This window comes from Cucumis melo, chromosome 10 (genome assembly GCF_025177605.1).
Source record: "Cucumis melo cultivar AY chromosome 10, USDA_Cmelo_AY_1.0, whole genome shotgun sequence".
In the NCBI taxonomy this organism is placed as follows: Eukaryota; Viridiplantae; Streptophyta; class Magnoliopsida; order Cucurbitales; family Cucurbitaceae; genus Cucumis; species Cucumis melo.
In genome coordinates this window covers 14,512,164-14,538,128 of record NC_066866.1, presented here as the reverse complement: position 1 = coordinate 14,538,128, position 25,965 = coordinate 14,512,164, and the positions used below count along the sequence as shown (strand labels likewise).

Here is a 25,965-nt window from a genome sequence, read left to right as displayed (position 1 = left end):
CCATTGGCAATCCGTCCATTAAATCCATTGACCAATCCTCTAATATACGCTCGGGTAATGGAATTGGCTGCAACAAACTAGCTGGCCGTGTAGCTTCTGTCTTGTTTCTCTAGCAAGTATCACACCGTCCAACATATTTTTTGATGTCTGCCTTCATTCCCTTCTATTGCAGTTCCCCACTTATTCTCTTATAAGTTCTCAAGAAGCCCAAGCGACCTCCTAAAATAGAGTCATGAAATGTATGCAGTAGGGTAGGAATTAATGTTGACTTCTTGGAGAGAACTAGTCTCCCTTTGTATAGGAGTCTACCGTTCACCCATTGATATTTGTTATCTTCAGTTGGTTCCTTCTTTAGTGCTTCAATAAGTTTATGTAATTCATTGTCCTCTTCTTCCTTCAACAGTACTTCCAAATCAACAATTCCAGGGGTTGTCATAACATTCAATTAAGGGGTTTGTTCCATTCTGGAAAGAGCATCAGCAGCTTTGTTTTGTAGCCTCTGTTGATACAAAATCTTAAAATCATACACCTACAGCTTGGTAAACCATTTTTTAAATTGAGGCTGAACTTTTCTTTGTTCTAAGAGGAATTTAAGAGCCTTCTGATTTGAAATGATTGTCAACTTCCTCCCTAAGAGGTAGTGTCTCCACTTTTGGACTGATAGAACTACAACCATTAACTCCCTCTCATATATTGATTTGGCTTGGGCTCTTGGGTCTAGTTTTTGGCTAAAGAACGCAATGGGATGCCCATTTTATGAGAGAATTGCCCCTAACCCTATTCTCGAAGCATCAATTTCAATGACAAAAGGAGGGGACCAATCTAGCAGAGCTAGCATAGAGATGGTTATCATGGCTCTTTTCAAGTTTTCAAGCTAACACCGATCTGTCTTGCCTAGCTGGCAACCATCTTGCTGCAAACCCTAGATTCCTCTCAAACCTTCTTGCCGCAAACACTAGACTGTGAAGCCGCAAACCATAACTTTGTCCAACCGTCACCTACAACTTTGCCGCAATCCCTAATTCCATCCAACCCTATCGAGAACCAAATTCTACCCAACTGTCACCTTGGTGTTGGTAATCCTTATGTCCAGTCAACATTTGAGGTTGGTGAATCTTTGGTTCAATCCAAACCTCATGTGTGGAATTTTTCTCAGGGTACCGCCCGACGACAACTAGACATGCTTCAACAGCAAATCTCAGCGGTTGAGGCAATGTTAGGAGCTCCATCTAATACCCCTTGTCCCGATCTTCATACAACCTCATCGATGTATTATGAGCATTTGGTAACTTGTTTCCTACTTTGTCCTCTACTTATGTGTCTAGTGCTGTGGCATAGTTTACAAGATTTTCTTTTTAAAGGGAGAAACTGAACGATCAGAACTCTTTCTTGAGGTCCCAATTTGTTAAAATGATCTGTGAGGGGTGCCACAAATTTGTTTTTATGATAGGGGCGATACCTTGTCCTCCACCAGGAGATCCTTAGAAATGCTACTGGAAAGGGGAGAATTCTCTTATTTGGGCCACATTAATCAACCTATGGAGCCATAGATTGGCAAGCCCTTGTTGTACGCTGTGTCTACTAAGGACATTTGGGACACAAAGAAATTGTATTCGAGGTGTTCGAATGCCTCTCTGCTCTACATACTGCGAAAACAAGTCCATGAATGCAAACAAGGAACTATGGATGTGACATCCTATTTTAACAAACTTTCTCTGATTTGGCAGGAAATGGATCTTTGTTGTTTTGTTGGCTGAAATAGGTATGTTGGGATGCCGACCTGCCAATATGTGTATTGAGTTCAATGCTAAATTGGAAAATTTAGTTGATAAAGAAAAATATCAGTGCCTGGTGGGGAAGTTGATCTACTTATCTCACACTAGGCCAGATATCTTCTATGTTGTAAGTACTGTGTTAGGTTACCCACGAATAAACACTAATTTACCCAACTCTAATGGCAAAAACAGAGGCAGCACTCTGTACTTATTTATTTATATTGCCAAAAAGATACATTCATAAGATTTAACAAGTAGGAAAGAACAATATCAAAAGCAACAAAGCAACAACAATAAGATAACATACCACCCTTGCTCCCCACAAATAGGGTAACCCTAGGCCACATCAGCCGCCCTACTCAAGGAAATATCCAAATAAAACCTAACCTAATCCCGAAAATGTGCTATATATAGGCCTTCCAACATTCTCTCTCCCTGGGTCCCACGCTGCACAATCATTGCCTTTTTATTCCCTTATCATTGTTGTCATGTTGGTTTACCATTCTACCCTTCCTTTTATATGTATGTAATATGGGGGGCCTTACAATACCCCTCGGTTCCACATTCACCTTGTCCTCAAGGTGAAAAGAAGGAAACTGCTGGTTCATTTGATAAACCGACTCCCAGGTAGCTTCACTATCCGGTAATCCATGCCATTTGATCAACCATTCGTTTGCTCCTAATTCCTTGTTTCAACGGATGCCTAGGACAGTTTTCGGCCATAATTGTAACTCAAAATCTTCTGTCAGCATGGGGTGCTGACGTTGTACTACCTGCTGGTCACCCAATTTTGGTTTTAACTGTGATATGTGAGAAACATTGTGGATTGCTGCTTCAGGGGGAAGTTCCAGCCGATAAGCTACTGCCCCTATTTCTTCAATGATCTTGTATGGCCCGTAAAACCTTGGTGCCAACTTTTCTGATCTTTTCCTAGCCAGCGAGCGTTGTCGATAGGGTCTCAGTTTGAGGTACACCTCTTCTCTCACCTTCAGCTTGAGCTCTCTTCTTTTGAGGTCGGCCATTTTCTTCATCCGATTTTGAGCTAAACACAAGTTTTCCTTTAAAGCGTTAATAGCTAGGTCCCGCTCTTTCAGCATCGATTCTACCTCGTTGTTAAGAGTTTTTCGATCTCCATAGGATAGCAGGGGAGGGGGAGTGCGACCATAGACAGCTTCAAAGGGAGTAGTTTTTGTAGATGCATGGAACGTAGTGTTATACCACAACTCGGCCCATGGAATGAACTGATCCCATTTGTGCGGTTGCTCATTACAAAAGCATCTCAGATATGTTTCAAGGCATTGGTTTACCCTTTCAGTTTGTCCATCGGTCTGTGGGTGAAATGCGGTGCTTCTTTTCAATAGGGTCCCAATGGTTGCAAACAATTCCTTCCAAAAATTGCTAAGGAAGATTTTATCCCTATCAGAAATGATGGATTTAAGGATGCCATGCCGCCTTACCACTTTGTCAATGAAGGTTATGGCCACTTGTTTCGCCGAGAAGGGGTGTTTAAGAGTGATGAAATATGCATATTTAGTTAGGCGATCTACCACCACCATGATTACATTAACACCCCCTGCCTTAGGTAGTCCCTCGATAAAGTCCATGGTCCAATCGTCTAGAATTTTGTCTGGAATTGGCAGAGGCTATAGAACACCTGCTGGTTTAGTGGCTTCATACTTATTTCGCTGACAAATCTCGCATTCTTCATACCCTGCCAATGAAGTTCCCCACTCATTCTCTTGTATGTTCATAAGAACCCTGGATGGCCTCCCAAAACAGAATCATGGAAGGTGTGCAGCAATCGGGGAATGAGGGACGAAGTATGTGACAAGACCAGTCTTCCTTTGTACAATAGCCGACCATTCTTCCACTCGAATTTACCCCCATCTTCCGGTTCCTTCTTCAACTTCTCGATAATTCGCTGGAGTTCCTCATCATTTTCCACTTCACTCACGGTGTTCATGTCCACAATTCCAGAGGTTGTCAACGCATTGAGCTCTACCCTTGTGTCAACTCGTGAGAGAGCGTCTGCCGCTTTATTTAACAAACCAGGTTGATAAAGGATTTCAAAGTCTTACCCGAGAAGTTGGTCAACCATTTCTGAAATTGTGGCTGCACTTCTCTTTGCTCTAGCAAAAATTTCAAAGCCTTCTGATCAGAAATGATGGTGAATTTCCTTCCCAATAAGTAGTGACGCCACTTTTGTACTGATAGCACCACAACCATCAATTCTCTTTCGTATATGGACTTCGTTTGAGCTCTCTGCAACAATTTCTGACTGAAAAAAGCTATGGGATGTCCTTCTTGAGATAACACCGCTCCCAATCCGCTGCCTGATGCATCCGTTTCTATGGTGAAGGGTAGATTCCAATCCGGTAATGCTAACACAGGTATAGTGGTCATTGCTACTTTGAGTTTTACGAATGCGGTTTCGGCTTCCTCTCCCCATTTAAATGCATTCTTTCTGTAAGAGTTAAGTGAGGGGCATTGCAATGTCATTGTAACCTTTAACAAACCTTCGGTAGTAACCAGTCAACCCCAAGAAACCTCTTAATTCCGACACATCTGAAGGTCTCGGCCAACTGACCATGCTTTTAATCTTTTCTTCATCTGCTTCCACCCCATGCTTTGATATCTGGTGCCCCAAATATTGAATCTTAGAGTGTGCAAAGACACATTTCTTCTTGTTTGCGTAGAGTTGATTATCCCTTAACACGGCGAAAACCATCCCGAGGTGTTTCTCATGCTCACTGATATCATTGCTGTACACTAGGATGTCATCAAAAAATACCAATACACAACGTCTAAGAAAAGGTTTAAAAACCTGGTTCATCAAGGATTGGAAGGTTGCTGGAGCGTTCATCTGGCCAAATGGCATCACCAGAAACTCATAGTGGCCTTCATGTGTGCGAAAAGCCGTTTTTTCTATGTCCTCCTCCTTCATTCTGATTTGATGATACCCTGATTTGAGATCCAACTTTGAGAATACAGCTGCTCCATCTAGTTCATCTAATAACTCCTCGATTACTAGAATGGGGAATTTATCGGAGACTGTGACTTGATTCAACTTCCTGTAATCTACACAAAACCGCCATCCTCCATCTATTTTTTTTAACCAATAGAACATGGCTTGAATAGGGGCTACGGCTAGGCCGAATGATCCCATTTTTTAGCATTTCAGCTACTAGGTTTTCGATTTCTTCCTTCTGGGCATGTCCATACTTATATGGTCTTACATTAATGGGTCTTTGGTCGGGCAATGTCAGGATACGGTGATCGATTTCTCTTTTGGGAGGTAGGCCCTTGGGGGTTGTAAAAATATCGGCATATTGTTGTATCAAAAACCTGATCATAGGTATGTCAGCTTCATCACCTTTCAATTCTTGGTCCGTCTCATAATCTTCCTCGGCTGACAACTCCATGTTTGTCCACTCCAGAAGGAACCCTTGGTCTTCATCTTGGCATGTTTTCTCTATTGTTTTCAACGAACATTCGGCTCTAATGAGGGAAGGATCTCCCTTAAGAACAATCTGTCTACCCTCATTCCAAAAAATCATCGTCAAGGAAGGCCAATGAATCCTCATGGTTCCTGTTGTGTCCAACCATTGCATTCCTAGCACTGCATCGACGGTTCCCAGCTCTACTGCTAAAAAATCCGCTATGATAGTGACCTCTTTTAGCTTCAGTTCTACTCTTCGGCAGACCCCTTTTCCTCTACAACGAGTCCCATCCCCAATAGTATACCCAAATTGGGTATTTTGTTCCAGCCTCATTTGCAATTCTTCCGCTAAGGCCTGGTGAATAAAATTGTGAGTCGCCTCGCTATCGATCAACACCACAATCTCCTTATGCCCTACCCAGCCTTTGAGCTTCATAGTACCTTTTGAGGTTAGACTGGTCGTAGTCTTCAGTTCAATTTTGGTGTCTTCGGTGAGTTCCAAGTTCTTTAGCTCCACAGTCCTCTCTGCCATTTCGTTTTTGCTATGCACTTCCTCAGTTTCTTCTTCTTCATTTATTATAAAGAACATTAGTTCTCTTTTTTCCTTGGTTTTACAACGATGTCTTGGGAAGTACTTGTCATTGCATCGGAAACAAAGCCCTCGGTCCAACTTTGCTCTAAACTCTGCATCCGATAATCTCTTAATAGGCGGCTCTCCTTTTTTAAAATGACCCTTAATGGGTATGGTAATTTGCTTCATCTGGAAATCAGTTTTACGTGGCATTACTTTCTCATTTTCTCCTGTCTTCTTGCCTGTAGACGACCCCCCCCTCGTCCCACTCTGCCATTCCCAACTCCATTATAGTAAATTTCAAAGCTAAGTTTTTGTCATTTACCAGTTGTGCTTCTTTCATGCACTCCTCCAAGGTCTGGGGATGCCTGCTAATAACCTCAGCTTGTAAGGAGGGTTCCAACCTAGTTACAAATGCGTCTACCAATACGCTTTCTGCCATATATGGTAACGGAGCTGAATAGGTCACAAATTTCTTCACGTAATCGTTGTAGGAACCATCTTGTTGGATTCGAATTAGCCTTGCCCCTAAGCTCTTCTGTCCCGAATCCCGAAAAAATTCAAACATCCGACTCTTAAGGTCCTCCCAGGATTCCACTTTTTTTCTATTATGACTCCAACAATACCAATCTACTTCATCTTGGCCAAAATTTACCACTGCTACTTTTACTTTCTCAGCTTCAGGCAGATTGTTGATCTCAAAGAAATGCTCTGTCCTGTACACCCATGATTCTGGATTTTCTCCCAAGAACATTGGCATCTCAAGCTTCTTATATTTGCTTCTATCTGTCACCGTCACATTTGTCTCTGTTATCAACTCAGTCTCTTCCATCTTCCCTTTTTGTTTCATCACTGAGCCGTCGGACGTTCCCGATTCCTCCCTTTTTTTATAACTTTGGCTTTCCTTCATCTCATCCGCCAGCCTCTCAACCGCCTTCTTCATTTCGAGCATCATCTCCTTCAAGCTTAGGATTTCCTTTTCAGTTCCGTCGACCCTTCCTTCCATCTGCTGCTGAGCCATTTGCCTTGTGAACACCCCCAGTTTCTAATGGCTCTGATACCAATTTGTTAGGTTACCCACGAATAAACACTAATTTACCCAACTCTAATGACAAAATGGCAAAAACAGAGGCAGCACTCTGTACTTATTTATTTATATTGCCAAAAAGATACATTCATAAGATTTAGCAAGTAGTAAAGAACAATATCCAAAACAACAAAGCAACAACAGTAAGATAAAATACCACCCTTGCTCCCCACAAATAGGGTAACCCTAGGCCACATCAGCCGCCCTACTCAAGGAAATATCCAAATAAAACCTACCTAACCCAATCCCGAAAATGTGCTATATATAGGCCTTCCAACATTCTCTCTCCTTGGGTCCACGCTGCACGATCATTGCCTTTTTATTCCCTCATCATTGTTGTCATGTTGGTTTACCATTCTACCCTTCCTTTTATATGTATGTAATATGGGGGGCCTTACATACTGTTAGTCAGTTCATGCAGGCTCCTTATGAGGAACACATTGAGGAAGTCAACAGAATTTTGAGGTATTTAAAAACAACTCCTGGTAAAGGGTTGATGTTCAGGAAGAGTGACAGAAGGTGTATTAAGGCCTATATTGATTCTGACTGCACATGGTTTGTTGATAGAAAATCTACCTTTAGGTATTGTACTTTTGTTGGGGCAATCTCGTAACTTGAAGGAGTAAGAAACAAGGGGTTGTGGCCAAAAGCAGTGCTGAAGCTGAGCATAGGGCTATGAGTTTGGGAATATGTGAGGAGATTTGGCTATAGAAGGTTTTATCAGATCTTCGTCAGGACTATGATAAAATTATTTTGCAATAATAAGACTGCTATTAGCATCGTTAATAACCCGGTTCTACATGATAGAATCAAACATGTAGAAATTGATAGACACTTTGTTAAAGAAAGACTAGATAATGGTAGTATATGCATTCCTTACATTTTCTCAAATCAATAAGTTGTCGATATTCTCACATGGGGCTTCTTAGATAGAGTTTTGCTTCATGTGTTAGTAAGTTGGGTCTTATTGACATTTACGTCCCAACTTGAGAGCCTTAGAATTAGTGGGCTTGTTATCTGTTGAAAGTCTAAGGGTGTTTTGTCATTTATTTTACCCTAATTATTCTTTCCTTTTTTATTTAGTGTCTTCTTGCCTATTAATCTTCACCTCTTGTATTCTTTGTTGCATAAGAAAATAATAAAAGAAGTTATATCGTGGTTTTTCTCCTTGTACTAGGGTTTCCACGTATATCATTGTGTCCTGTACTTTGAGTTCTTATTATTAATGAAGAAGTTTGTCTCTGTTAAAAAAAAATCATGTTGAACTGGATTGTTAGTGATGCTAATGGCTGCTTTGTTATCACAAAATAACTTCATTGGTGTCTCGTACTCTTGATGAAGATCAGACAAGACTTTCTGCAACCAAATTTCCTCACATATCCCCAAACTTATAGGCTTGTATTCGGTCTCAGCATTGCTCCTGGCCACAACATTTTGTTTCTTACTTCTCCAAGTTACAAGATTGTCCCATACAAAGGTATAGTAACCGGTGGTAGATTTTCTGTCAACGACAGATCCTGCTCAATCTGAATCAGTATGGGCCTCAACCGTTTTCTATGTCTTTCTGAACATCACTCATTTACCAAGTGTTGTTTTCAAGTATCTCATGATTTTGTTGACAGCCTCCATGTGTTCTTCATAAGGAGCCTACATGAACTGGTTGACAACACTCACAGCAAATGAAATATCTGGAGGAAAATGAGACGTAATCTATTTACCCACAAGGCACTAATATTGTTCTTTATCAATTGGAACTTGAGCACATGATTTCGTAGTTTACAGTTGAATTCAATAGGGGTATCAGCAGGAAGACATCTCAACATACTTGTCTCGGTTAACAAATCAAGGGTGAAAACCTAAGTATCATATTGTAAGCGATAAACCAACAAAAACACCGATTACGTGGAAACCTAAGTATCGGGAGAAAAAGCACTATTACTTTTCTTATTATTTTCTGATAATTACAAAAGGTACACGAGAGGGGAATAAATAGAATAATACAATGAGATAAAAAAGGAAAGATATTTAGGGAAAATCTCTCTATAGGCCAAGCCCACTAACTCTAACAAGCATAATCTTATTACGTTGCTTAAACCTTAAGATTTTTCTATTATGTATAAGTTTTTCTCTATTTTGCTCAAGTGTGCGTGAAAAAGAGGTTACCTGGATAAACCAAGGTCGAACATTGGGATATTAAGATATTTGGATTATAATGCCTACTTTTGTTCTTATACGGTATCTTATAGTATTAAGTAAGTATATATTCACATTATCATGTATCTAAACTTATTGAAAGCAATTAACAACAACCCGAGACTTACGTGGAAACCCGAGAACCGGGAGAAAAACCACGATACTTTAGTTTTTATTATTTTTCTTATGAACCAAAAACAATAGGTACAAAGGGAGTATAAATAGAGTACAATAGGAATAAGAAAGGAAAAGATTTAGGAAATATTTAGGAAATAAAATCTTATATTTTATTTTTTCCAAAAGTACTAATTCTAACACTCCCCCTCAAGTTGGGAGGTAAATATCAATGAGTCCCAACTTGCTAACGCAAAGGTCGAAGTGTGGTCGGAGAAGCCCCTTGGTAAGAACATCAGCAATCTGTTGGCTTGAAGGAATGTACGGAATGCATATGCTTCCACTGTCAAGTCTTTCTTTGATGAAATGCCGATCAATCTCAACATGTTTAGTTCTATCATGTTGCACTGGGTTGTTAGCAATACTAATAGCGGCTTTATTATCACAAAAAAGCTTCAATGGTGTCTCACATTCCTGATGAAGATCTGACAAGACTTTCTGGAGCCAAATTTCCTCACATATTCCCAGACTCATAGCTCTGTATTCAGCCTCAGCACTGCTCCTGGCCACAACACTTTGCTTCTTACTCCTCCAAGTTACAAGATTGCCCCAAACAAAGGTACAATAACCGGATGTAGACTTTCTATCAATAACAGATCCTGCCCAATCTGAGTCAGTATATGCCTCAATGGTCTTTCTATTTGTTTTTCTAAACATCAACCCTTTACCAGGTGTATTTTTCAAGTATCTCAGGATTCTGTTAACAGCTTCCATATGTTTCTCATAGGGAGCCTGCATAAACTGGCTGACAACACTCACAGCAAAGGAAATATCCGGACGAGTATGGGATAAGTAAATTAATTTACCTACAAGGCGCTGATATTGTTCTTTATCAACTGGAACTTGATCATCAGAGTTTCCTAGTTTACAGTTGAATTCAATAGGAGTATCAGCAGGACGACATCCCAACATACCTGTCTCGGTTAGCAAATCAAGGGTGTATTTTCTCTGAGACACGGAAATACCTTCTTTTGATCTAGCCACCTCCATTCCAAGGAAATATTTCAGATTTCCCAAGTCTTTGATTTCAAATTCATCACCCATTCTCTGCTTTAGTTGACTGATCTCTGTTTGATCATCTCCAGTCAAAACAATGTCATCCACATAAACAATTAGAATAGCTATCTTTCCTGTTTTGGAAGCCTTTGTAAATAAAGTATGGTCAGAGTGCCCTTGACTGTACCCTTGGGACTTGACAAAGGTAGTGAATCTGTCAAACCATGCTCTCGGAGACTGTTTCAGACCATATAGAGATTTTTGGAGTTTACACACCTCCTGACCAAATTGGGCTTCAAATCCTGGTGGGGGGCTCATGTAGACTTCCTCCACAAGGTCTCCATTCAAAAAAGCATTCTTAACATCCAGCTGGTATAGAGGCCAATCTTTGTTCACAGCAACAGATAGCAGGACTCTAACAGTATTCAATTTAGCAACTGGAGAAAAAGTTTCCGAATAGTCAATACCATAGGTTTGAGTGAACCCCTTTGCAACTAACCTTGCCTTGTGTCTATCAAGCGTACCATCTGCTTTGTATTTGAGAGAGAATACCCATTTGCATCCTACAGTTTTATGTCCCTTGGGTAGAGCACAGATCTCCCAAGTTCTATTCTTTTCGAGAGCCTTCATCTCTTCCATAACAGCATTCTTCCATTCAGGACACTCTAGAGCAGTGTAGATATTTTTCGGTATTATGGTAGAGTCAAGGTTTGCTGTAAATGCTCTAAACTGTGGAGAGAGATTATCATAGGAAACATAGTTGCAAATGGGATGTTTAGTGCATGATCTGGTACCTTTTCTCAATGCAATTGGAATGTCAAGAGAGGGATCATACTCATCAAGTTTTCTTGTATGACCCTGTTCAGCTTCATCGTTACTGGTTTCTATTCTCACCTCAGTCTCATCATCACGGTTCTTTTCTTCCATATTTTCAAGAACAGCAACATCAGACTTGTCATTCTCACTCATTGTATTATTAGTACAAGGTTTTGTAGGGTTTTCCATACCTTGGTCTCGAGGAGGTTCGAAATTTTGGACTGGAGCCGGCGGTTGACTAGTAGGGGACCCAACTTCCTTTCTGAGATTCCTCCTGTAATATGTTTTCCAGGGAACTTGGTTTGTGGGTAAGATTATGGGATGAGGATCAATGTCAGACACGGTAATAAGAGTAGGTTCAATAAATTCAAAGGTGTTGTTAGACTCTTCACTCACATTCTCCCCCTGAAGATGGCTAACAGGAAAGTATGGTCGGTTTTCACAGAAAGTAACGTCCATAGTGACAAAATATTTCCTAGACGGCGGGTGAAAACATTTATAACCGTGTTGGTGAAGGGGATACCCAACAAACACACAGGCCTGAGCCCGAGGGGTAAATTTGGTCTGATTAGGGCCGAAATTATGGACATAGGCGGTGCACCCAAACACACGAAGAGGAACCTCAGAAACAAGACGAGTAGAGGGGTAAGACTCCTTAAGACAATCTAAGGGAGTCTGAAGGTGGAGGATACGAGAAGGCATTCTATTGATTAAGTGAGCAGCTGTAAGAATAGCATCTCCCCACAGATATGATGGAAGGGAAGTGGAAAGCATAAGTGAGCGGGCTACTTCCACAAGGTGTCGGTTTTTTCGTTCGGCCACTCCATTTTGTTGAGGAGTGTAGGCACATGAGGTTTGGTGAACAATCCCCTTGGAGGCTAGAAATTCACTAAGGTTATGGTTTTGGAATTCCCGACCATTATCACTTCGAAGAATTGCAATTTTTGTATGAAATTGTGTTTTGATAGTATGATAGAAGTTTTGGAAAATGGATGGAACCTCGGATTTATCTGAGATAAGGTAGACCCAGGTGAGACGGGTATGGTCATCAATGAAAGTTACAAACCACCGCTTTCCCGAGGAGGTGGTGACCTTGGAAGGACCCCAAACGTCACTATGGATGAGGTTAAATGGTTGTGTAGGTTTATATGGTTGTGAGGGAAAAGAGACTCGATGTTGTTTTGCCCGGATACACACATCACAAGATAGAGAAGAGACATCAACTTTAGAAAAAAGGTGGGGAAATAAATGTTGCATATATGTAAAGTTTGGGTGGCCCAGTCGAAAATGCCACAACATACAGTCTTGTTCAGAAGTGCTAAAGTAGGATGACAGTAAACTAACCCTAGACAAACTACTACATGAGGTATCATCATCAAGGATGTAAAGTCCCCTGCTATGCCGGGCAGTGCCAATCGTCCTCCCCGAGCTCATGTCCTGAAAATAAACCGATTCAGGTAAGAAGATAGCTTTACAATGCAACTCACGAGTGATCTTGCTTATAGATAACAAATTGTAAGACAGTTTAGGGACATGCAAAACATTCTGGAGAGCAAAACCGTCAAAGGGAACTATTTGTCCTTTGCCAGCGATCGGAGCTAGAGAGCCATCGGCTATTCGGATTTTTTCATTACCGGCACACGGGGCATATGAGATAAAGTGTTCTGAAGAACCTGTCAAGTGATCTGTAGCCCCCGAGTCTAAGATCCAGGGATTCTTCCCATCAACGCTAATAAGCCCAAGGGACTGAGGCATACCTGACTGAGCAATGGCACCCAGAGTAGGAGTCTTGGTCTGGCTCACAGTAGGATCAGTTGATTGAGAAGTGCTAGCAGGTGTAGTCTCACTAATGTAGGCACGTCCTGAGTTCTGTTTCTCGTTGGAGGACCGTTTCTTACCTCCTGGGGGACGACCGTGGAGTTTCCAACACTGATCCTTGGTGTGCCATTGTTTCTTGCAGTGCTCACACACAGGAATTGACTTCCCATTATTCTTGTCACTGTCATGATTTGAGGACCGAGCGCTAAAGGCTGCGGAGTCAATGGTAGGGGTAGTCAATACACCCATGGCATTAGTGCGATCCTCTTCCAGGCGGACTTCAAAACAAACTTCCATTAGGGAGGGAAGAGGTCTTTGTCCGAGTATACGACCACAAACATTATCAAATTTGGGATTAAGTCCTGCAAGGAAGTCATAAACACGGTCAGCCTCTTCAAGTTTAGCATATTGTGTACTGTCATTTGGTGTGTCCCAAACTGTCTCTCTGCACAAATCCATCTCTTGCCAGAGGAGAGAGAGCTTGTTAAAATAGGTAGTTACGTCCAAGGTCCCTTGTTTGCAATTATGGACCTGTTTTCGCAGTGTATATAACCGAGAGGCATTCTGTCGTTTCGAGTAAAGGGTCTGAGTTGTATCCCACAAATCTTTTGCTGTGGCTGCATATAGTAAAGGCTTGCCGATCTGTGGTTCCATACTATTAATCAGCATGGACCGAATAAATGAGTCCTCTCCTTTCCAGAGTCGTTCCAAGGCGTCTCCCGGTGGAGGACGTACAGTCTCTCCAGTTAAGAATCCGAACTGGTATCGACCTTCGAGGAACATCTTTATTGATTGGGACCAAGAAAAATAATTTTGACCATTTAATTTTTCGCCTGAAAAATTCCCTGTAGACGAACCCAAAGAGCCAGTTATATAATTTGACTGTGAATTAGGGAACGAAGTTACCGGGTTCTTGGAATACATCGGCAACTCGGTTGGTTTGGAATGCGTTGAAGATTCGCTCGCTTCAATGTCCGATCTGTTTTGGGGTTGATCAATTCCGTTACCAGAAAACAGCGGTTGCTGTAAAGGGTCAACGTACAGCTGCTGCTTACTGTACTGATTTGACAAATTTACGGTTGAGGGATGCTGTCCGGAGCTCGTAGACGGCGCATGAGGATGCGGATGGCCGGAAGGGTTTGACGGCTGGACATCCGACGGTGCGTAGAAGGGAACGGGATGGGCGGTGACGTGAAACGGCGGCGGCGCGTGGGCCCACGCGCCGGACACGAGCGGCGCGTGAATCAACTTCTGGTCAGACGGCGGCGCGTACGGCTGCGGAACCACTCCCGTTGGGTAGATCGGCGGTTTCTGTAGGTTCTGGAGCAGTTTCTCCATGGCGGCGGCGACGGCGGCGTCCACGGCGGCGGCGATTCCGGCGGCGGCGGCGGCGGCGGCGGCGACGGGTTCAGTTTCGATCTGGGTTTCTCCTAGGTTATTTTCTAGGGTTTCGTTATTGCTTTGCTCTGATACCATATTGAAAGCAATTAACAACAACCCGAGACTTACGTGGAAACCCGAGAACCGGGAGAAAAACCACGATACTTTAGTTTTTATTATTTTTCTTATGAACCAAAAACAATAGGTACAAAGGGAGTATAAATAGAGTACAATAGGAATAAGAAAGGAAAAGATTTAGGAAATATTTAGGAAATAAAATCTTATATTTTATTTTTTCCAAAAGTACTAATTCTAACAAAACTAATGCTATTATTTACACTAATGTTAGAGTGTGAAAGGTGACATGGATATGGGAATGTTGTTGAACTGACTTTGTTAGCGGACTTTCAAAATAATGGAGAAAAAGTTCCTATGCAATAGTGCGAAATGAAAAAAAGATAAATTTCTTTGAGGCGATACTTATTTAACTTCAAATTAAGCTGAGCAACCTCTCGGTGCTTTTGCCACATATGGTAGCTTTTTGGGATCCATATGCTGAAGTCAACCACAAGATTTGTATCAAAATCCTTTTGAATGCATTATTCATGTTTTAAGGCAAGTAACCCCTCCGGATTTAAATGCCACACACACATTTTTTATATGTATAATAAGGTTTAAATCTCAAAGTTGATTTTACTTCTAAAATCACATACGGGCGTTTAATGAGATCTTAGTTACTTGTTCTCTTTAGTAGTTAACTCCCAATATTTATTTTCTTTTCTCGAATAGAATTAGACGTTGAATCTAATTCTGGTTAAACAAACTAAACATCACAACCATTTGGATTTCTCAAACAAAACATGCTAACTTTTTATTTCAATCACATCATAGAAAACTAAAATACGAGGTAAATAAAGAAATAACAGAACGATAATGAAAATGCATTGCATTTATATTAATAATCTTTAGGCCTATCAGGCATTGAAGTTGTAGTACAAATGCAGTCAAGAAAATGTAAAAATGACAAGGTAGAGAGGTCCGTCAAGCCATAGAATATGTAGGAGTCGGTTGTTATAGGGGGACCATCTTTCTATTAGAATTGTTTGTTATAGGGGGACCACCTGGAAGTTTATAAATAGGGAGGGGAGAGGGAATGGTGGGGGGAATGTTTTCATTGAGTAGTGGGCACTGCAATGCTAGAGTTTTCAGTGATAGTTTCTTACGTCAATGAATTATATATCGTAATTCATTGATTCTATCTTTCTTATTGTATTCAACACTTTACATTTCAATAAAGTTGCTCTTTCTATTTTGAGATTACTGTGTTGGATTGAGATCCAACACAGAACTAATATGATAGCTCTAGAAGAGACTAGCTCGGATGACTAGACAAACTAGAGCGTTATGATTTCTCTCCTGACATGCTCATTACCTTGAGGAAGGGTACTAGGTCTTGTATGAACACTCTACATGTAATTACATGTCTTCCAGTAATCTATCGCCTAAGTTCAAGGCGTTCACTACAAGTCTCGACACTGCAACAGTATCAAAGAACATATATGAAGCCATGGAGAGTCATGGGTGGAACACTGCTGTCATGAAAGAAATGGGAGCGTTTGAGAAGAATAAGACATGGGATCTTTGCACTCTTCCTGAAGGGGACAAGACGGTGGAATGCGAATGGGTATTCACTCTAAAGTACAAAATTAGATGAGTCCTTAGATAGAATCCGGTTCAAGTCAACCAACCAAGCGAAGAGAAAGACACCATGATAAACGGACATTTTATCTTTTATAACTCTTAGATCGCATAGTTCATCTTTTCATGAAATTTATTATGCATTATCACATTTTTATGGTAATTCTACTATATTATTCTATAAAAAGGTCATTATAACTTGTATTTGTAAAAGTAATCACTTCTCTTTATCAATAGGAACATTGTCAACAAACTTTCTCAGTTTTGCATTAAATTTCAAAGGGGTACTAGTAGGTTTGCATCCAGTCATACCTATTTCTTTGAACAGGTTAAGAGTATAGTTTCTTTGTGAAACAAAGATTCCTTCTCTTGATCTGCCACCTCCATCTCGAGGAAGTACTTCAGATTTTCTAGGTATTTGATTTCAAACACATCACCCATCATCTTTTTCAACTTGGTAGTCTCAACAGTATCATCTCTTGATAGGAAAATGCTTTCGACATACACATTCAACCCAACAATTTTTTCAGATTCAGACATTTTTGTAAACAATGTGTGATTAGAATATCCCTAAGTGAAACCTTGAGATTTATCAAGGTGGTAAACTTGTCGAACCATGTCCTATGAGATTGTTTTGACCATAAAAAGATTTTCGAAGCTTACTAACTTGGTGATCAAAATGAACTTCAAAACTTGGGGGAGGACTCATGTACACTTCTTCCTAATCACCATTTAAGAAAACATTCTTTACATCAAGTTGATGGTAAGGTCACTCTTTGTTGACTGCAACAAACAAAAGTACCTTGTCTGTGTTTAACTTTGCCATATGAGAAAAAGTCTCTGAATAATCTACCAATAAGCTAAGTGAACTCTTTTGCAACAAGCCTGGCCTTGTACCTATCTAAGGTCCCATCTAATTTTGTACTTTAGAGTAAACACCCATTTGCATTCCACTGTCTTATCCCCTTTAGGAAGAGTGCAAAAATCCTATGTCTTATTCTTCTCAAACGCTCCCATTTCTTTCATGACAGCAGTGTTCCACCCATGACTCTCTAGAGCTTCATATATGTTTTTTGATACTATTGTAGTGTCGAGACTTGTAGTGAACGCCTTGAACTTAGGCGATAGATTACTGGAAGACATGTAATTACATGTAGAGTGTTCATACAAGACCTAGTACCCTTCCTCAAGGCAATGAGCATGTCAAGAGAGAAATCATAACGCTTTGGTTTGTCTGAGTCATCCAGGCTAGTCTCTTCTAGAGCTATCATATTAGTTCTGTGTAAACACAGTAATCTCAGAATAGAAAGAGCAACTTTGTTGAAATGTAAAGTGCTGAATACAATAAGAAAGATAGAATCAATGAATTACGATATGTAATTCATTGACGTAAGAAACTATCACTAAAAACTCTCTCACTAGAGTTGTAGAGCCCACTACTCAATGAAAACATTCCCCCACCATTCCCTCTCTCCTCTCCCTATTTATTAACTTCCAGGTGCTCCCCCCTATAACAAACAATTCTAACAGAAAGATGGTCCCCTCTATAACAACCGACTCCTACATATTCTTTACTGCTTTTTGCTAATATCTTTATTCCTCCTCTGGTATTAATGAATAATTGGTGGTCTAACATTCTGTCCACCTGAACCACATCAAGAATATCATCCTCAACACACAAGTTATTATTATTAAGTTCATTGAAATTGTGTTGGTTCAGATTCATGGACCGGAACCAACGAAGCATTGGGGTGCACCATCTTCTTCCTAAGATTTTTCCTAATTTAGGAGACTTGGTTGGTGGGTAGAATGGTGTCATGGAGGATGAATTCTAGAGGCGCAGTAAGAGCTAAAGGAATGAAGGGAATGGGTTAGTCAGCCTCTTCACTCACACTCTCCCCTTAAAGAGGTCTCATAGGAAATAATGGTTTTTCTTCGAGGAAGGTAACATCCATGGACACGAAATACTTTCGAGAAGAAGGATGGTAACATGTAATAAACTCTCTAATACCCTACGAAAACACATGATTGTGAACAAAGGCAGTGTACCCAAACACATGGAAAGGAACATTAAGAATAAGTTGTGTGGTTGGGTAGGACTCGAAACATTCAAGAGGTGTTTGGAGGTGGAGAATGTGAAACAACATTCTATTGATAAGATGAGCCGTCGTGATGACTGCATCACCACATAAGTAGGAGGGAATAGAACTAGACAACATGAGAAAGCGAGCAACCTCGAGGAGGTGACAATTTTTTTGTTCAGCCACATCGTTCTGTTGTGGAGTATAGGCGTAGGAACTTTGGTGGACAATCTCTTTAGAGGACAAAAATTCATGAAGGGTATCATTTAGGAACTCATGACCGTTTTCGCTATGCAAAATAGCGGTTTAGGCGTGGAATTGTGTCTCAATGGTTGTGTAAAACTATTGAAATAATAATGAGACTTCAAATTTATCAATGAGGAGAAAGACTTATGTGAGACAGGTATGATCATCAATAAAGGTCACAAACCAACGTTTCCCTGAAGCGGTAGTGATCTACGAGGGCCCCCAAACATTGCTATGAATGAGGGTGAAAGGCTAGGTAGGTCTATAGGCCTGAGACAGAAATGAGACTCTATGCTGTTTTGCACAAATACACACATCATAGGATGGAGAAGTGACATTCATAGGATGTAGAAGTGACATGAGGAAATAGATACTTCATATATTGAAAATTTGGGTGGCTAAGACGAAAGCGGCACAAATAATCTTTTCAAAAGTTGAAAAAATAAGATGACAATAAACTAGTCCTATAATGATCCCTAGAGGAATCATCATTTTCTAGGAAATAGAGTCTCCTACTGTCTCAGGCAGTGCCAATCATCTTCCTCGAGCTCAAGTCTTGAAAAGAAACAGTATCAGGTGAGAAGATAGCTTGACAATAGACAATAAATTGTAAGATATCTTAGGCACATGTAGCATGTTCTATAAAGTGAGACCATTAAAAAGAGAATATGACCCTTGCTTGCAGTAGGAGCAAAGAACCCATCTGCAATCCTAATTTTTTCATTGCCAACACCAGGAGGATATGATCTAAAATGTTCAGAGGATCCAGTTAAATGGTTTGTAGCACTTGAATCAAATATCTAAGGTTTCTTCCCATCGATGCTAATAAGACTGAAGAATTGATGGTTACCTGATTGTGCTATGGCTCCAAGACAAGAAGTACCATGATCAGCTTGATTCCTTGTAGGGGTTGAGGGCTGTGAAGTTCCAACAGATTCACTCAAAAATGCCCTACTAGAATTATGCTTCTCATCTAGTGGATGTTTCTGACCATTTGGTGGTCGACCATGTAACTTCCAACAACTATCTTTTGTATGTAAGGTTTCTTACGGTGTTCACACATCAGGACAAACTTCTTGTTTTGCTTTTCATTGTCAGAATTGGAGGACTTCAGATTGAAGGCCACAAAATCAGTGGCAAGAACTGTCTAGATGTTCATTGCACTTGTGTGATCTTCTAAAGGAACCTCATAACACACCTCCATCAATGAAGGGAAAGACCTCTGACCCAGTATACGACCACGAACTAAGTCAAACTTGGAATTCAAGCTAGTAAGAAAACCATGTACACGATCAACTTCTTCAATTTTGGAGTACTAAATACCTCCATGGAGGAAGTCTCAAACAATCTCTCGATATAGGTCCATCCTTGCCAAATCAAGGTTAGTTTGTTAAAATAAGAAGTGATATCCATTGTCCCGTGCTTGCACTCATGAATCTACTTATGCAAAGTATAAAGGTGAGATGCATTCTCTCTCTTTAAGTATAACTTATGAACTGTATCCCATATGTCTCGAGCGGTAGTAGCATACAACAAAGGTTTCCCAATTTGAGGTTCCACACCACTAATTAGCATAGGCCGAAGAAGGTTATCCTCCCCTTTCCAATTCGTTGTTGAAGGTCTTCTGGTCTGTCTCAGTAACTCTCTTGTTAGATACCCAAATTTGTGACGCCTCTCAAGGCCATTTTAATAGATTGGGACCAGGAGAAATAATTTTGACCATTCAACTTTTCTACTACAGTTAACCCTACGGAATTTCCCGTAGAGCCAGACAAATAATTTGCAGTAATTAAAGTAGGGAAAGAGGTTCCTAGATTCTTTGGACACATTGGTAAACTAGAAGGAAGGTCAAAATTCACAGTATTGAAATTTAGGTTTGTGGAAATGCCTAGGGCTGCCCCTCAAGCAGCAATTTGTTGCTGAAAACTTGTCTGGAGATTAGCCAACTGTTTTTGTACCATTATCAGGGAGATACCAACCGAACCTTGATGTTTATAACTAGGTGACGCATGATGAGGAAGACTTGGCTGTTGCGAGAAGCTCGTTGTCGCGGCAGTGAATTTACCTTTGTGGTAGGCGAACGACTCACTAATCTTGGTTTCATGGTGTATGTTTCGGCTAAGGTTTCCGTCAAAGGGTTGTGGCAGCGCTGGAATTGGACGAATATGCAAGAACTGAATATAACGATCAACAACGGCTTAGACAGCAATGACAGTGACGACAACGAAAAAATTGGTGGTTCCGGCAGTGGGTGGCGATAGCAGCTGTGGCTGAAGCAAGATTGGTGGAGAACTAAATTTATCTTGAACTGGTTGGTTTTTGCCAATGGCAGTTAGGGTTTTGTCAGCACGCTCTGATACCATATTAAAAGGAAGAAGACAAAGCACAAGGTATACGTGGAAAATCCTAATACATGGAGAAAAAACCATGATAGAAGCTTTCTTAATATTTTCTAATAATCAAAAAATTACAATGGGGAAGGATATATGTGGGCTACAATAAGCCCTAACAAACAAAAAGAATTGGTGCCCTTAGAATTTTTCATTATCTCTCAATGAAATTATCTTTATTCATGAAAAAGAAAAAGAAAAAAAGAATTGGAATGGGACCTTTTGAGTGTTTAAAAAAACTTAAGAGTTTATACCTTAAGAACTTTTGAGCGAGATGGGTAATAAGAAACTCACCTAAAACGGCCACTACCCATTGTTAAAGACTTTTCTGACACCATTTCGGTGGATTGAGAATGGGGTTTTTTTGTTATTACCAAGAACCTTCTGTTCTTTTCTTTACTAAAATAAGTTTTGAACACTTTCTTTCCCATGATACACTTTAAGATTGTCTTCGTTATCATGTTGAACATGACTGAACCATACTTTCACTATGAAACAGATGAGAGGGACTGATTTTAAGAGAAGTGTGGCAAGGGGAGAGCGGGAAGAGAAGGAGGGTTGAGAGGAGAGAGAAGAAAGCACCATATTTCTCCCTATGTTGTTTGCTTCACGAACTGTTTTGCTTTCGTAATGAGCATTTTAGGAAGCCTCGTCTGTGATTAGTTAAGTTTTATGTTGGAATGCATGCTCTATTTCTCATTTTGATATATATTGGAAGATAATGGGTTTGAAACTTTATTATTAAGGCTGATTTTTACCTCTTTATTAGCCAGAAAAATGGTTTTTAATTTTTGTTAAAAGCAAGGACACCAATTTTTTGAATGCCTTTTTTTGTCATAATTTTTTTAAAAATCATCATCTACTTTTGGTTATTTTCTGTGAAATGTCTGAATACAGAAAGCATATACGAAGCGAAATTGGAACCTTAATGTCAAGATTGATGTGAACTGTATGTTAAGCACCTTCTCTCCGTAGTTCCCAATCCAAAACAGAACAAGTTTTATCATTTAACCGTAACAATGCATCGCTACATTAATATTCTCTATAAGAGAAGTTTTACTCGCTGTCTTTTTTTGCTGCCCAACAATCATATGTACTCAGTTTCAGTTGTGCTTCTTGCAGTATGTTCAGTACTTCAGTAGTTCTATGACAGAAACTTTGGTGATATCTGATGAAAATGAAACTTCTAAACGGAGGAAAGTTTCAGAGGACATTGATCATATAAGTGTTGGAGGGGAAAGGAATACTGGTAATAAATAATATGCTGAAGTAGTAGTAATAGTAGCTTTTTGTGGCCAATATACTTTGAAGTTGCAATTGTTGGTTGTTGTGCCTCCACTGATTTCTAATTTTGTTTGTTGTATTTCACCTTGATGACATCAGATGAACATGCTAAAGAAACTTCTTTGATATCTACAAAGAGTGAGGCAAAAGTAGAGAAATGTTCTCCTATTTCACTAGTGAAGCTAACGCGGAGTGGTTTGCTTTTGTTTACCTTTACAAAGGATATATCTCCTGATACTGTTTATATTGTCAAAGACATAATGCAGTCTCTAGAAGCAAGGACTTTGAAGTCACTCGCGTAAGTAGTTTCTTACTCATTTTGATCTGATTTTACCATTTCAATTAAGAATAGTTTGAATGAGCTTACTATTTTTTTGGTTGTGGTTGACTTTTTTTGCTTGCATTTGCTAGAAATTTATATAGTTGCTAGGGCTTTCATTTGGTAGTTCATACTTTTCCAAGTAGTTATTGGGGCAACTAATTTCAGAAATTTATTGTTTTAGTGGTTCTGTATTTTTATCACTACCTTTTGCTGATTGTTTTTTCTTAAGAGAGGAGGAACATTTTCATTGATTGTAAGAGTTGCATGCATTGCAAACAGTATTCTTGTATATGATATCCGTATATAACCTTGGGAAAGAGTTTCCGCAAAGGTTGGATTTGTGTGGCTTTGTTGTGTGTGTGCGCCCGTGTTTGCTTACTTGTTAAATGATGTTTGTGTGAGCCTTATGAAAGTTGGGTGTTGCATCCAACAAGATGTTTGGGAGAGTTGATGAGAGTGATTGATTCAAATTAATCATGAGTGAACCACACCATGGTGAGAAAGGCTGGCTAAGGAAAGTCCTGGAAACCCGTGACTGATGCACATGGGCAGGTAGCCTACAGACCTCTTATTGCTTCACGGGCATGGCAGAATAAAATGGTTTGAAATTAGGCCCAGCCCATGACAAGTACTATCAGCGCAACTACGCAAAAAAGCTTTACACCAGAGAGTTGACTAAAATTGATTTCATGAAATCAGTATATTTCATAGTTAAAGCAACTATGAAATTGGAGTTGAAGCAACTCTATTTCATGAAATTACGTAAATGCATTTGTCTGTTCGTGACTAAATATCTGGTTTCGTCCATTCCTTTCTCCCCAAAAGAAACAAGGGAAAGGCAAAGCCATAATAACTTCTTCGCACCATGAAGAGATGACAAACTAGAAGATAAAAATTGAAATGTATATACAACAATTAATTAATTAATTATTTTCTTTGTGCAGTTGGTGCCATCGCATATTCCCCATCCAGGCTACTTGTTCCTTGAATGAAAATGATCTCCAGGGCGTTGTATCAAAGCTCGTTCTTCATTTCATGAAGGATAAAGGAAACATTCTTTCACACCCCGTAAAGGTAAAGCTTTGGTGATTTTCATTAGCGAGTAAAGATTATTTTCCTCCCTTTTCCTATCCCTTTTATTAGCCAATGAAGCTTGGTTATCCATGATATATGCCAAGCTCCAGGGCCTTATTTTTCTTTCTTTTCGTCGTACTTTCGACATTTATTTATGTGTTTATTGTAGTTTGCAGTAGGGTACAACAGAAGAGGAATGGAAGATAGTTCTGGTGCTAATGTTATTCTGGGACGCGATAAATGTTTTAGCATTGTGGCTGCTGCCGTGAAAGGTGTGGTCTCGGACGTCATTGTAGATTTGAAATCTCCAGAGGTGAGTGGATTATTATAATTAAGGCCCTTTGGCACATAGATCTTTCATGCTATTTAGTGTCATAATTTTGTTCTGTTCTCGTTGATTATCCTACAGCTTTGCGTTCTTGTTGAGCTGCTTCCTGTTTCTGGGTTGCCTCCTGGATCATCGGTAGTGGGGGTGTCGGTTCTTTCAAACAATCTTGTTACTACGAAGCCTCGACTTTGCATCAAAGCTTTGACTTCAGATGCCAAAGCAAAGAGCTGAACGCATAATTCAAGTTTGCAATGGAAGAAATGTTAGAGTGAAGATTTTGAAGGAAGAAGACGATTTGCCTCAATCAGCTCAATGCCGTCAGTATTATCAACTTTAATTGAGATTTTTAATTTATCTTGTTTTGTATTGTATCTAACTTCATCTGACCGTTTCTAGTTGCACAGTGATAGTTCCTACGATTGATGTTTTTCATCTCACAGAACATTTGCTCAAATTTTGTACTTATTTATTGGTGCAGTAAATGTCGTTTTAGGGGTCGGTTTTCTTGGATGTCTTTTTTTTTTTAAACGAAATTAATTAATTAATTATTACATGGGAAGTTGCACTATTGTGTTAAATGCACGTATTTGTTATAAAGTTTTCAATGCCTCATAAGTTACTTCCAAACATGATTTCCTTCCTAAACAAAATTTATTTATTATTATTATAAAGTTACATATATTAAAAAGATTTTTTTTAAAAAAACATAACAAAGTGGCAAAATATTTACACCATATAGGACAATTTCGAAAATAGAAAAAGTCTACAGATCTACAATGGAAAATATCAAAAGTATTTCATCAATCACATTATTAACAACGTGCGTAATATATTTGGTATACGATCGTTTAGATTTAGTTATTATTTGGTATACAATCGTTTAGATTTGACTATTGTTTGGTACATGATTGTTTAGATTTTGATATCTAAATATAAATAATTTATTTTTTCAATTCAATCGTTTAATTTAGTTAAACGATCCTTTAGATTTGGTACATGATTCGATCTTTTAGATTTAACTATCTAAATCTAGTTGATTTATTTTTTTCAATTATATTATTTAATTTGATTATTCTTTTGGTACACGATCATGTAGATTGCTTACACGATCATTTATTTTTTTAAAATTATTTGGTACACGATCATTTAGATTGGGCTAAACGATTTTTTTTTAAAATTTTTTTGTTACATGATTGTTTATTTTTTTTACATGATCGTTTACATTTAGTTATTTCAATCTAAGTGATTTTTTTCAAGATTATTTATATACGATATTTTAGATTTGGTTAGCCTAGTCTAAACGACGTAAAAAAAAGATAAAGAAAAAGAAGAAAGACGATGGAAAGAAATCGCAGCGAAAAAAGTAAGAGAAAAATAAGGAAGACGATAGAAAGAAATCATATTTGATTACTCAAATTTAAACGACGTAAAAAAAGAAGAGGAAAAAAAGAAAGACAATGGAAGGAAATCACAGCGAAAAAAAGAACAAGGAAGAAAGACGATAAAAGAAATTGCAGCAGAAGAGAGACGAAAGACGGGAGGACAAACCTGAAATATTTAAAAAATTGTTAACTTTATGGGTTTTGTTACACAGACCGTAAATATTTGAGTAATTTTTTATATTTAATCAACCTTATTAAAATTGTTAGAAATATTTATGAATATTGTAATTTTTTACTTTCTACCAATTGTTAATAGACACAGATAGATATCTATAAGGTGATAGATGTCTATTTGAGTGTATCATGGTAACCTTATTTTGTTATACTAGTAAACGTGTGTGATGCACGTGAAAATCACACCCGAAAAAATTATAATTTTAACAACTTTATAAACTTGGAACAATCATTTCAATATTTTCATATTTATACTTTTTTTATATTCACACCGTAATGAGTGAAAAATGAATTTATTCGGTAAAGAGACAATTGTGTCATCTTTCGAATGTATATTTAAATTTGATTTGTTTACACAATTCAAATTTCATTTCTTAACATCTTAGGCTACGTTGCAAACTTAACCATTTAATCTATACATATCCAAATAAAGTGGAAGATTGAAAGGTTGTTAAGTTGCGTAATAACATATAACATTATGTAATATCAGTTATGGAAGATGAAAAAGTTATATTGTGGCCCTAATAATATATAACATTAACTAATATCGGTTATGGAATCAATTTTTTTTTTTAATAAGAAGATGAAAAGTTAATGAAGTGTGTAACTTCTATCTTGTTGAATGTGAAAATGACCACAAACAATATTAAAACTATGTGAACGATAAAGTTGTCACT

At 39.0% G+C, this 25,965-nt stretch overlaps 1 protein-coding gene across 1 annotated transcript in view; it reads left to right on the top strand.

The window, feature by feature from the left end:
• LOC103499095 (uncharacterized) overlaps window positions 1–24,182 on the top strand; it is a 29,432-nt gene extending 5,250 nt beyond the window's left edge. Inside the window, exons 3-7 of the mRNA XM_008461989.3 lie at window positions 21,787–21,913; window positions 22,048–22,246; window positions 23,215–23,344; window positions 23,514–23,657; window positions 23,754–24,182. Of these exons, the coding sequence (XP_008460211.1) occupies window positions 21,787–21,913; window positions 22,048–22,246; window positions 23,215–23,344; window positions 23,514–23,657; window positions 23,754–23,903 (750 nt within the window). The 3' untranslated portion in view covers window positions 23,904–24,182. The remainder of the gene's footprint in view (window positions 1–21,786; window positions 21,914–22,047; window positions 22,247–23,214; window positions 23,345–23,513; window positions 23,658–23,753) is intronic.
• The last annotated feature ends 1,783 nt before the right edge of the window (window positions 24,183–25,965 follow it).